General features: G+C 58.8%; 1 protein-coding gene across 1 annotated transcript; it reads right to left on the bottom strand.

Annotated features, from left to right (window-relative positions):
- Positions 1–1,492: 1,492 nt before the first annotated feature.
- TM6SF2 (transmembrane 6 superfamily member 2) lies at positions 1,493–13,196 on the bottom strand. The gene is made up of 10 exons (XM_048830670.2): positions 12,840–13,196; positions 9,906–10,009; positions 9,027–9,124; positions 8,451–8,554; positions 7,599–7,681; positions 7,114–7,238; positions 5,590–5,691; positions 5,124–5,216; positions 4,552–4,671; positions 1,493–2,640 (listed from the first exon to the last, which is right to left on the bottom strand). Exons 1-10 carry the CDS (start codon positions 12,929–12,931, stop codon positions 2,434–2,436), a joined length of 1,128 nt encoding a protein of 375 aa, XP_048686627.1. The 5' UTR covers positions 12,932–13,196; the 3' UTR covers positions 1,493–2,433.

Genomic DNA, 13,196 nt, shown 5'->3' with positions numbered 1-13,196 from the left:
AAGTACCTGCTCTAACCACTACACCCCACTCTCTTCCAAAGCCAGGAGTTCCAGCTCCCGGTGCAGCCCTCAGAACTTAAATTGGTTGCATGGGTCATGGTCTCTGGCCCACACACCAGGCTTCTGTGCTAGCCGGCATGTGTACAGGGAATGCACGTTAATGGGAGGGGCCACGACTTTGATCTGGTGTGGGGGAGGGAGATGGGGGGGTGCTGGAGCTGGTCCCTGTCAGCCTCTCGCCCTGGCCTGCACCATGCTGTGTTCTTAGCATGGTGGGTCCCTAAGCCCCGGCTGGGCTGGGCAGCTCTCCGAGTCAAGGGGCCAAGTGCTCAGAGCTGCAGCACAAACACAGACATGCCAAACCCGCCAACAAAATGCAGAAACTGGGCTTGTTTTTGACTTAATTGGCTTGTGAGCTGCTTGTTGGCTAGTTTTTGGCTTGTAGCTTGTTTGGCTCAAAGCTTATTGCTTTTTTTTCCTTTTTTTTTTTTTTTATCAGCTCCCAGCAAGAAGGGGCAAGTGGGGTGGGGGGCAAGCAGGGGCAAGGGGGGAGAGAGTCAGGGGTGCACAGCAGGCCCACCACAGTCCCAGACTGCAGGCCGGGCGGATCTAGTCACATAAAGCGTTGGGATTCTTAGGGACTGGCTTGTTTTGAAATGGGATTCGCTTGATTTTGGGCTTACTGTGAAAGTCGGTATTCTTATTCACTGCGTGAAAGTTGGCAACCGTGCACAAAAGCCTGGCCCCAGCTCGAGACGTTTTGCTCCCTGCTGTCTCCCAGAGGGCTGGGTTGCCCATGCCCCATTTTTCTGGGAGGGGGACCCTGGCGCAGACCTGGACTGGGGAGCATTTGAGTCGGGCCTGAGCAGAGCCTCAGGGCAGCACACGAGAAGGGGGAGCGCGGGGCTCAGACAGGGGAGCAGCGGGCACATGGGACATCATCCCCCCATTCTGCATCCTGGGCTGGAACCCTCAGGACACCCTGGACAGACCCAGCCCTGCCCCCCGACCCCACCCCACCCACCCACCCACACACCTGAGCCCTCTCTGGTACACTGCAGCCCATGTGAAGAGATAAGGGTGGGGAAGGGGCCCAGCTTCTGCCTCCCCTGGGCAGGCACCGTCCCACAAGGGCTCATTGATTTGGAGCTGTGCAGGTTGTGGTGGCCCAACGTGAGACACTGAGCACCTGCTCCTTAGGGGGGCCAAGCCCCACTGCTCCTGGCTGCAGCTGGGGGGTGGGGGTGGGCTCAGCTAGGCCCTGCCAGTAGCCACTGTGGAAAGCAGGAGGGCCCTATTCTGTAGCAAACCGCACACTGGAGCTCAGGGCAGCTGAGGCCCTAGCATCCCCTCAGGGGCTGGAGACTGTGGGGGGCGGGGAGACTTCTCAGTGAGCACCCTTGTCAGAACCACACAGCATAGTTCAGGAAATCGATCCACCCCCCGCAGCAGAAACTGTGAGCACCTGAAAAAGTATCCAGCCACAGCAGGGTTAAAAAGTCACAGCACAAAATGATTTTATTCTGTAAACGGTTTGTTACGGAGGGTCTCTGGCACCTCCCTTCTTTAAGCATTGCAGCATGGCTAGGGAACAAAGCCTCCCCCACCCACCCAACATGGCTTTGCAGAACAAGAGGACCCTGTGAGCAGCAATCCTTAGGGAGACGCAGGCTGCAGGGTGCCCCATGGCACCGACAGGGGCAGGGCAGTGGGAGCAGGCTTTGGAACGGGAGACAGGTTCCCCCAAGCCAGGACATGGCCAGTCACTCCAGAGCCAAGCCCCTAAACACCACCAGGGTCACAGCAGCCAGCACAGCCTCAAGGCACCTCTGCCTCCATCACCTTTCCCCTGGTGCCAGGGCAGCCTGGACCCCAAGGGCCGTCCTGGCAGAAGGGCCCACAGCTGCCAACACCATTAAGGACTCCAAGGCAAAGGCCAACAGGGAGGCAGGGGGAAGAGGGCTCAGAGCAACCACTCGGCACCCTGGGCCTGGTGGTTGGTGCTAGGGAGGGGAGGGAGACACACGCCCTCACTCCAGAGCGCTCCCTTCTGGCAGGGTGAGGAGTGCCGCTGAGGGGCTGAAGTGCCAATCAGGCCTGGAAAAGAACTTCAGAGCTCCATGAAGGATGGAGGGGCGGGGGTAGCCCAGGGCCAAAGAGGAGGAACAAGACCCTGCCATGCACAAAATCCCTGACCGCCTGCTGTGAAACTCCCCCCCACCCCCAAAGCAGGGATCCTCCTTCCCTTCAGTGGCTTGTCCCCTGGAGCCACATGGCCCGGCTATTAACCCAGCAGGGACGGAGATTTCGTCATCCTGCTGCCTCCATCCAGGCTGAGCATATTGGGGCCCGGGGGGGGGGTGTTCAGGGAGGGAGGGTAGCAGCTCCCCCTTGCAGTGTCCTGGCACTGGAGGCAGGAGCCAGGCTTTCTCCTCACTGATGCTTCTTGATCCCATCCTGGCCGGTGGGAGCAGCTGGCTGGAAGAAGCCAGGGCTGTGGAGACAGCGGTAGGCGAGGAGGTGCGGGCCCAGCGCATAGAGGATGTTGGTGAGGAGGAAGATCCACCAGACCTCCTCCGGGGTGCGGTAGGGGTAGGGGGTGCGGTGGTGCAGGGAGGAGCCCACGTGGGAGAACTGGGCCTGAAATGCACAAGAGGGGCAGGGTGATGGGAGACGCTGCCCACGGCACCTGCCCCATGAGCCCCCTGCCAGCCCCTCCCTCTGCAGTGAGTGGGAAGCCTTGCCCTGGTGGGGCCCCAGCGAAATGACTTGGCTAAGGGGCAGTGAGCGGGTGCCAGAGGACAGTGCTGGCTCCCACCCCTGGGCGCAGGCCCCAGGTTCGAGAGGAAGGCTGAAGGGAAAGCACCTTTGATTCTATTGCACCATGGAGACATAGCCAACAGAACTCATGTCCACAAGACTGTAGGGCCAGACGCTCCCATCTCAACTCCAGCAACCTGCCCAAACAACGGGGGCGGCTTCTCACACTGCTCTGCACCCAGCAGCTCCACCGCAAACAACAGGGGCAGGGGCAGATTCTCCATTTAGAGCAACAGGGATTGCTGAGGGCTGATCTCCTTTCAAGTGCTGGCCCCATTCCCCACCCCTGCAGCCCAAGTGTCACAAGAGGGTTAGACCCTGTTATGCATAAATCCAGCAGGGCCAAGAACTAGGGATTAAAGAGGGTAAGCCCCATCCTCATGCACCAGGGCATAAAAGTGCATCAGCAGCTGGGGTCAGGAAGGAATTGCCTTGGGAAGATAATGGTGCACAGCCAGGCACACAATGGGGTTTGTCCCCAGGGGAATCCAGCACTGGTCCCTGTTGGGCCAAGGGGTTTGGGCTAGCCGGCCCCAGGGCTACACTGGGGCAGCCGTGCCCATGCTGATAGCAGGGCTGCATGTTCCCCCATGCCCTATTGATAGCTACACGGGGCGCTGGCTCAAGTCTATTTCTGTGAAACTAATCCACGTCCGCCATTAACATCCGCTGAGAGAGTAATTATAAGGCTCTGCTCGTTGCCATAGAAACTGTTCCACATGCAAACCCAAGGACGGGGGAATCGTGAGAGGTCAGAACATGCTTGTCCAGGAGCCTAGTGCAGGGGCACTGGCCCAGTGACACACCAGCCCTTTAATGCATTGGCCCTGCACTGCCCGTGGCTCCCGCCTACAGACAGCATTGCTCTTGCTGAACCACGGAGCGGGGCTAGGAGCGGGGCTGACTAGTAGCTAGGTGGCTCGGTGCAGTGGCAGACGCTGCTTGCAGTTCAGAGCCCTGTGCCAGCCCGGAGGAGGGGTGTGAAGGCTGCTGGGACCATGGCCTGAAACCTAGGCCTCCCCCGAGACACGGGCTCAAGGAAAGATCTGGGAAGCTGGCACTGACAGCTGAATCTGCCACTCCATCCCAGTGGTAAGCTTCAGAGCAACCTCCGGCTGTGCTTTGAGCAGAGCGCGATTTCCAGGTGTAAACAGGGGTGACTGTGGTTCCAGAACATCGTGTCCCCAGGCCTGTCCCCTCCTACACCCACAGGGAGACCCGGAGGCAAGAACAGCGCAGAACCCAAGGCAGGAATCAAACGTCCCTGCAACTCCAGACAAAATAAGAGGGATAAGCCTCAGTTTTATCTCGTCCCCCGACTCCAGAGCTGGAGCCCTCGTGTGGCTTAGCAGTGAGGAGAGCCTGGGTTCCCAGCATCTGTGGGACCCCAGTGGACAGGGCTGGACCCACCCCTTGCCCCTCCCCTCGTTTTACAGCGGACTGAGTTAAAGAAAAAAACCACCAGGACACCTGGGTTCTATTCCTAGCTCTGCCGCAGACTGGCTGGGTGGCCTGGGCCCAGTCACCTGCCACCCCCAACCCCTCCCATCTCCCTCTAAACTGTGAGCACCTGGGGGCAGGGACTGTCTCTCGCTCGCCGTTGATGAAGCCTCAGCAGAACGGGGCCCTGTTCTCATCCACAGTCTCTACTGCAATACCCCTACTAACAGGCCCAGGGTCTGCTGCTCCCCAGGGGCTGTGCAACAAATCCCAGCCCCAGCCCCTCGTTACCTGCGCTACGGCCCCAGCAAACACCAGGGCCCAGTCGGGCAGCCATGTGCAGCCAGGCCGCAGGAGCCCATAAATGCCAAGGCAGAAGAACGGGAGGACGTAGAACATGTAGACCAGCATCTGGGAGCAAAGGGAGAGAGGTCAGCACAGGCCTGAGCCAGGGCAAACTGTGAGCACAGGGCAGGGACTGGGAGAAGTAAGGAAGCGAGTCCAAGAACAGAGGTAGGCCTGGACCGGAGCCCTGGATGCAAAACTGCCCTGGGCTTGCAGGAATGCCCAGCAGGATGCTCAAAATCCCAGGCCCCCAGGGACACCTACAAGCAGCCCCAATGTTCCCAGGTAGTTAAAATAAATGAATAAGCAGCACCCTCTCCTAAGGGATTTAGGTGCACAAGTCTATACACTCCAACATCCCATATGGCCCTTTATAGAGCCTCCCCCTGAATCTCTCTGGGCCTGAATTCCCTGCCTGGACAATGGGGATACTGATTCCGCCATTCTCCTACCCTTTGTCCGGCAGCCTCCAAGAACCTGCACGGAGAGCAGCTGGACCCAGTGGGCTCCACACTCACCTGCACTTTGGGGTAGGCGACGGGGTCACGCAGATATGGCTCGTACTGGTAAATGTAGTTGAAGCAGGAATCGGACGGACAGTCCAGGACCACCTGGAGACACAAGCAGAGTGCATGGGAGAGCCATCTCTGATCCCCCCACACCGACCCCTCACCCAGTTGCCCCCAGGAGATACAGAGTGCATGGGACAGCCAGATCTGAGAGCCCACAGCCATTCCCCACCCTCACATCAACCCCAGGCCAAGCTGCCCCTCTGAGATAAGCAGAGTGCATGGGAGATCTGGCCCCTGTCCCTGCCCCTCCCACATGCCCCACTGACTCACAGACTTTAAAGCCAGAAGGGACCACCATGTTCATGTAGTCCAACCTTCTGCACATTGCAGGCCCCAGAACCTCCCCTTCCCTACTTCTCCCCTGTAATAGAGCCCAACCCTCTGGCTGAGTCACCGACTGGCCAGCCCTTACCAGCCCTCTGAAGAACGTGAACGTCGCAGCCACCAGCAGGAACAGGATCAAGCCCAAATCCAGGGGCCGCTGATACAGACTTCTCTGCTGCTCTGCCACAACCTGAACACAAGCAGCCGCTGTGGGTGTCAGGGCCTGGGACGCTGGCCCTTTAAGTGGGAAACTTGAAAGGGCCAAATTTAAAAAGCCAGTTCTCTTTGCCTCCCCCTGGCTGGGCAGAAACCTCGATCCAGGGCCAGCAGCCCCAGGGGCGTCTAGCTCAGGACAGGCAGCGTCTCCTCCCTTTGAAGGGCGGATCCATTCCCAGCCTCAGCACATTCTGCTTTTAAACAGGCAGTGAGTGGCGGGAACCTCCTGCCAGGGCTGCTCTGGAGACTGAGGTTTCCAGAGAGAGGCCTTGCTCCGCGGGAAGGGAGGGGGACGAGGATGGACAGGGCTGCGTTCATCCCCCATTCAGATGCAAAAAACATTTTTTAAATTAAAGTCCCTTAAAAGAATAAAAGGAGGGGGTGGTTCCCCCCGTCCTGAGCCCAGTGAGTTAAGGATAAAGGGCTCCGCAGCCATCCCTAGGCAGGGCAATCAGACATGCCCAGGGCCCTTCTCCCGTCCACGCTGCATTGGACTCACATCTACAGCTCTGCGTGGGCTAGTGCAGTGTTTCTCAAGGACCAGACCGTGGACCGGCACCGGTCCCGGAGGTCTCCCTGACACAGTTTAGGATGGCAGCAAGCCGGTCCCTGGTATCAAAACAGTTGAGAAACACTGGGCTAGAGGCCAGGACCGGAATGGGAGGCACGAGACCTGGGTTCTGTTCAGTGATCCTGGGCCCGTCTTGTCTACTCAGCTTGGAGCAGCCCTGCCTGTCTCTCGCCGGGTCTGTGCAGCGCCTGGCACAACGGGCGCTGGAAGACGCCCCCAGGCCTAGTGGTGCCAAAGCAGCATCTCCGCTCAGCTAGCCAAGGGAGCGGACAAGCCTGAGCGGGTGAGACACACACCAACCAGCAGAGGGCAGCAGCGCACAGACACATTAACAGGGAGAGAGTTTGGACCCGGCACCAAAAGCAACTGCATTTGCCCTCCTGGCGAAAGGGTGCCAGCCAGCTGTGCCTGCGATGAGGGCTGGGTAAGGGATCGGGGCAATTCCTGCCAGGTTTGCTCATCCACCCCCAGCCTCCAAAACGGGGGTTTTCTCAAACAATGGTGTAAAATACGGGGCTGGAATATGGGAAAAACCAATCAGCGGCTTGAACCCGAACCGAGCCCTTAGCTCGGATGGAGGCCAGTGATGGAGAAGGGGGACCCGGCTCCGAGAACAGCGCCCCAAGGCTCGGTAATGATCCCAAGGGGCCAGGAGCTCAGTGTCCCAGCCCCAATGGAAGATGTCACCTGCAGATTCCCTAGCCACAGGCAGGGGGGTTCGCTCCGCACAGGCCCAGGGCACCCCCTGCCCAGTCACCAACACCCGCATGTTCCTTGCAGTCCACCTGCCCCAGCTGGGGACCCCCAGCCCACCGGCCCGCCTACCTTCTCAGCAGTGCAGCAGGGAAGGGATTTTGGCTGGCTGAAGAGTCTCATCCCAGCCCAGATTGGGATCAGGATGTAGGGCACATTGAGCAGAAAGGAGGGGCGGATCTCAGAGCTGTACTTCCCTAAGAGAGAAGAGTCCCCGGTTGTGCGTGGAGCAAGACCAACCCTAGAGACCGGCACCTTTGGTTAACCCCATGGAGAGTGCGTAGCAACACCCCATTCCTCCCACATTCCCCCCTGCAACATTCCACCCCTATGGGGTGGGAAAAGGGGGTTACCGCCCCACGCACACCCCAGCTTCTCTGCCACCAAGGGGGCCTGTCTGCCAGTTTTAGTGATGCATGCTGGACTTAAACCTGCAACTCTGGGGTGTGTCCCTGCAGAGGCAGAGCGGAGCAAGGGCAACACGGGAAGGACACAGAGACCAGAGCTCAGAGCGGAGGGTAGCTCCCCAGGGCTTGTTGCTGGCAGGTACCCCATACCTAACATGTTCCCAGGCAGGAAGACAACAACGCTCATCATCAGGGAGCCCAGCCAGTAGAGACCCAGGGTCCTGTAGTTCTTCCTGGGGAGACAGTGGAAATTCAACACCCTCTTGGGGCTCACCCCATCACTCAACCCCTGCTGCATTCATAGGTTTCTTCCCCTCACCTGCTCTCCGGCGTTAGTGGCAAGGTGGGGTCAGCCCTGCCACGCTCACAGCATGTGGGTTCAGAAGCGCACTCCACCACCCCAGAGCAGCCTCCCCTCCAACAGCCGCTCCTCCCTTGCAGCATCCCAGCACTGGGAAGGGACTGCTACCCTGCCTGGCTTCCCACCACCAGAGCGCCCTGGCTGCAGGCCCCCACCAGCCCGGGAATTCTTCCTCACATTGGCTCCAGGAGCTGCCCATTGCTCACAGGGCTGCTACCAGCTGGGCAGGGCACATCCATGCCCGGAGTTTCCCTCACCCACCCTGGGCTGCTGCCCTGTACCGACTGAAGCTCCCCACTGTTCCTGCACTAGAATCAAATGATAAGAGGGCTGGAGTTCGGGTCGGTTACTCAGCCCGGCTCTCCATGCCCATGGCCGGGAGGTCCCCTGAGAACAGGCCCACACAGGAGATTCCTGCCGCTTCCAATCCTGGCTGGGACCTTGTGCAAAATACTACTGGACAGCTGACTATGGTTCTCTTAGCGCCCCCCCTTGCCCCCCTCCCCAGACTGTTCCAGCAAAAAGCAACCCCCACTCTCCTCCACCCACCACTTGGAAGCAGCCATGCAGTGCCCTGCCAGTGAGAAGCCCAGTGAGTGAACAGGAGACCCCAATTGGCTGCAGCCCCAGTCCCCTCTTACCTTTGTGTGATGGCTATGATCATGGCGAGGTAGAGAAGGTAGTGCACAATGCCATCCCAGTAACAGATCATGATGCCGTAAGCCGTGCGTAGGTACGGCTCGCCCTGCCCACCAGAAAGGCATCAAGTCACTTCCCCAGCTGGGCATGACGACGCAGGCTCCAGAGATGGATCCGCTCAGCCCAATGCCCACATGCTCCTGCCCCTATCTGGCTACTCTACCCAGGGACCAGTGCTCCTCCCCGCTCCCTGACGGGCATGGGGAGCTGCCGGTGGCTTAGGAGATGGAGCTGTGCCCCTGTTTAACATACGCACTGAGCTGAAGCCACAGCTCATTTAAAGGAACAAGGGGTCAGATCTCCAACATGGTTGCTTAGACCTCTGCCAATAAGTGCAGCATGGCTTTAAATCCCCTTTGCACCGGGGGAAGTGCCTGCCCGCAGGGGATCAGGCCCATGGTGTTTGTAAGGGAGCAGGGATGGGACGCCACGGGGTCTGGCCAGGGCAGTGTGATGTTCTAGCCTCGCTGGCAGGCATCCCACTGGGAACGGGCAGGTGACGGCAGCCGGGGTGGTACCTCCTTCATGTAGAACTCCATGAAGCCGCTGATGTAGCCATCCTCCTCCAGTGCGATGATCAGGTCGATGACAGAGGTGAAGGAGAACACCGTGAACACTGCAGGTGGGGAGAGAGGGAGGCAGGCTCACCTCTGTAGGGGGCCCCCAGCCACTTCCCTGCCAGGCTGCCCTGGGTCCCCCAAACACACAGGCCTCTCCCCAGCTCAGAGGGGACCTGCAATTGCAGTGACAAGTCCCAGCCTCGCCTGTCAGCAGGGGAATTCTCCGCTCCCTAAAGCATAAGGGGCACAAGCCAGGTGGAGCAGGCACGGGGCAGGAGCCACCCACTGTCCGCCCTGCTTGTGGAGCTCAGCCCCGGAACGACCCTCGGTGGGAGGTTCGTTCATTGATTCTTTGGCAATTGAGACCCCGTCCAACCTCACTCCCTTGTTGCAGAGCCCCCCCCACCCCGCCTCTCGCAGGCATCGCAGCCCTCGCCACTCCCTGCACAAGCTGTCATGCCAGGAGCCAGCGTGTGCCTGCTGATGTGATGTTTTTGCCAGGCAGGCACCTTTCCCCAGGGGACTGAGCTGTGCCCTCACCCCGCATGGGCTGCCTGACAGCTGTCACATAGGAGCAGCCTCCAGTCACTGGCAGCCAGGGCTAGATCTGGGCCTGACGTGGGTTCTTCAGTGCCACTACACATCCCCTGCACCATCCAGAGCCACCGGCACCGGCTCAGACGCGTCTTCAATTCCCCCGAATCTCGCCCACCCACCTGCCACCAACAGAGACACAGGGCTCATCCAACCACATTGGCTTGCTGCCTCTCTTGCCCAGGTAGGTGAAACAGGAGACAGGAGGGGGTCACTAAGCAAGGCCGCCCTGCCGAGACTCACCATAGAAAAGGGGATCCTGGGAACGGCTCCCTTCGCCCAGAAGATACACCATGGAGAACAGAAGCAGCAGCACCAGTACCCCCATCACCGCGATAGCCACTGGGCTGTAATACACGCCGACAAGGGACAGGTCAGACTCTCGCAGTGTGACGCAAGGGGCTGCTGAGGGCAGGGCAACGCCCCTGCCCAGCCTCTGGCCCAATTAACTGCCCCATCTCCTCTTAACGTGGGGATGGAGCCCATCCGCAGAGGAGACTGAAGACAGTGGATGGAGTAAATGGGAGTTTTGCCATTGAGTTCAATGAGACCAGGCTTTCCCCCCGCGCCTCAGTTTCCACCACTCCCCATGACCCTGTTGGCAGAGTGGGTAAGAGGCCACAGCCTGGGGTCTGATCTTGCTCACTCCTGCTGAATTCTGAGGGGTTACTCTAGATAGTGGTGCCTGGACCCCCAATAAAGTACAACTGTCTGGCTGGGATCCCTTGGGCAAACCCACTGGGCGGCAGCTCCTAGCTGGGATCCTGTGGAGCACAGCCTCCTTGGGTGGAGGGAGGGGCCTCTTGTAGCAGAGCAAAGGATCCTCCTGCTGCCTAGGGTTTTGCTTTTGGAAGGGGTGGGGGACAGGAGGGGTTTTGCCAACAGAAGGCTCGATGCAGCAGGGTTCAAAGTACATCCAGTCTACAAGCCGGGGCAGGTCAAAAGCCGAGCCCTCAGGCTGAGCAGAGCACACGGCAGCATCCATGCGGCAGAGCAGGTCCGATCAGATCAGAGCCGGGCAGATTGAGTTCAAACACTTAGGAAGGGGCTGATCCAACATCCCCTGCAGTCAGAGGGAGTCCTGCCTGTCTGCTGACTTTGTGGGGTTGGGCGGGACCCTGGGTGGGGAAATGCCCCCAACATGCAGGGTACTAGGAACAAGCAGAGGTTTACAGTGCTGCAACCCCCATTCACCCATCCAACTTTGCTTTTCTTGGAGCCAGGTCACCCCTTTGCTCCCATGGGTACAGGACAGAGCTCTGCTTGGTGACAAGGGGCTTTGTGATGAATACGAGGCGATTCCATAACTCGGGAGATGAAGGTAGCACTAGGGAAGCAGGAGAAGAGAGAGAACCATAGGTCCATGTCAATTATTATTTATATTATGGTCGCACCTAGAAACCCTAGCCAAGATCAAGGCACTAAAGAGACACATGAGGGATGGTTCCTGCCCCAAAGAGCCTACAGTCTAAGTAGACAGGGCAAAGGGTGGGAGGGGAAACTGAGGCAAAAGAAGGGAAATGACTTGCCCAAGGTGTGACATAACTGAGCATGGAGGGAAATGACAGGCACTTTCTCCTCCTGAAATTCAGACCCAGCACCCCAGCAGGAGCTGCTTCGAGAAGTCTCCTGCACAAGTACAAAGATAGGGCCTCGTCTCTCAACCGTCCAGGCCATTGTTACAATGAGCAAAATGCCAAAGCAGGGGCCACATGCTGGGTTTTATTCTGAAATGTCATTGTAGTTGAAATCATTAAGATTTCCATCTCCCTTCCCAGGTGCGGCACTGCCTTCACACAGGAATATGGATGGCCATGAGCTGATGCACTGTTATCAGAGACCATGTAAACCGATTAGAAAGTGAATCTATAATAAGGGGATAGATACTGCAAATTTGTGCTAGGACAGAGGGAAATCCATCCCGAGCTCTCTTCTGCTCTTCCAAGAAGCAATTTCATTAGCTGTAATAGCTACAAGACCAGCAGAGCTACCCTTTTTGCTTTGTGAGCTATAAAGCCGAAAATATTAAGGCATTTTCCAATAAAGCCTTTCACCCTGTTGCAAAAAAAGAGAAAGCCATTGCTAATCCTGGCATTCAACAGGCGGGGTTAACAGCTTACACTCCGAAAGTATCACCCATCAGCCAGGGAGCTCATCTGCGGCCCACAGACTGCGGGACAGCAGAGAACAGCCTCAATTAAGCAAGGCTGAGGGTCCCCCGGCCCTAGCTCACACAGAGGAGCGGAGGTCAGGCTAAAAACCCGGGGTGTGAACAAGTCTCTGGGTATATTTAATGCAGCCATGCTCCAGTACTGCAAGAGGCGGAGAACAGTCTGTGCCTGGCCTTAAGAAGTAACCCCCAAAATACCAGTGATGGGGGAGATGTGAGCAAGTGCTGTCTAAAGTGTCCCGTAGAGGCTACCCCGCCACTGTCATTACTGACAGTAATTACAATAACACCCACAGGCCCCCAAGAGACCAGGGCCCCGTTGTGCCAGGCGCTGCACAGACAGACTAGGCCCTCGGCCAAAGAGCTCACAATGGCACTAGATAAACACATGCTGTGTCCCCATCTCTGTTCGGGGAGGGAGATCCTTCCTTTCTCCCACCCTTTGGCTGCCTTGTCTTCATTAGAGGGCAAACTCTTCAGGGCAGGGGTGGCTCTCAGCCTGCCTCTGTGCAGCACCCGGCATGGTGGGGCCCTGAGCAGACTGGAATACAAATAATAAAGGCAGATTTGCACATGCTTTGTTTCCACCTTTACACTACAGGGAAATCACAGCTGGGTAGATTCCAAGGCCAGAAGGGACCCTTGTGATCACCTGGTCTGACCCGGATAACACAAAGCCAGAGAACTGCCCCCAAACCCCTCCTTCTTTGTTGTTCCCTTGTCTGGGGGAAAGACTAGAAACAGGTCCTACAGCTGGGCACCCAATCCTAGGGGCACAGGGACGGGCCCTCGCCAGGCGCCAGGCAAGGGGTTGTTAAGAAGAAAGAGGGAAACTCTCCTGCTCTGGCTTTAAAACTCCCAGCGCCAGGCTGTGGCAAAGGCTTCCCCAGCGATTGCACAAGGCAGGGGACTCAGGCCGGGGCGGCCCCGCAAGCCCGGCAGGCGCAGCCCCAAAGCCTGCGCGCCCCCGGGAGCGCAGCGCAGCGCAGCGCAGGCCGGGTACTTACTGCGCCAAGGCGGCGATGGAGTTCAGCGCGCAGGACACCGGGAAGGCGGCGAGCGACAAGCCGACGGCTCCCGGGACCGCAGGCAGCTGCATGGCGGAGGGGCCCCGCTGCCAGCCCGCTGCCAGCAGCCTCCCACCCGCGCTCCCCGCTGGGGCCAGAGGGAAGCGGACAAAAGTCCCCCAGAAGCGCCCGGGCCAGTCAGTTGCCCCGAGTCCAACCCAGCCCGCCGCGCATGATCCCCGGCCTCCATGCAAAGGTCGCAGACTTTCGTCCCCCGGGCGACTCTCTCGTGCCCAGCCTGAGTCAACACGGCGCGCTCCCGGGTGGAGCTGCTCGCCCAGAGGCGGAGCCGGAGCC

Source organism: Caretta caretta, chromosome 25 (genome assembly GCF_965140235.1).
Source record: "Caretta caretta isolate rCarCar2 chromosome 25, rCarCar1.hap1, whole genome shotgun sequence".
Taxonomy (NCBI): Eukaryota; Metazoa; Chordata; order Testudines; family Cheloniidae; genus Caretta; species Caretta caretta.
Note: the sequence above shows the minus strand (reverse complement) of the source record. Positions and strands in the feature narration are given on the sequence as shown.

What these genes read in the sequence shown, in the direction of transcription:
- TM6SF2 (XM_048830670.2), bottom strand. Translation starts at nt 12,931, where the DNA reads ATGCAGCTGCCTGCGGTCCCGGGAGCCGTCGGCTTGTCGCTCGCCGCC. An exon ending in TGGAGTTCTACATGAAGGAG is followed by an intron (nt 8,555 to 9,026) that starts GTACCACCCCGG and finishes TCTGGTGGGCAG; the next exon opens with GGCGAGCCGTACCTACGCAC. An exon ending in TCACGTTCTTCAGAGGGCTG is followed by an intron (nt 5,217 to 5,589) that starts GTAAGGGCTGGC and finishes TTGTGTCTCCAG; the next exon opens with GTGGTCCTGGACTGTCCGTC.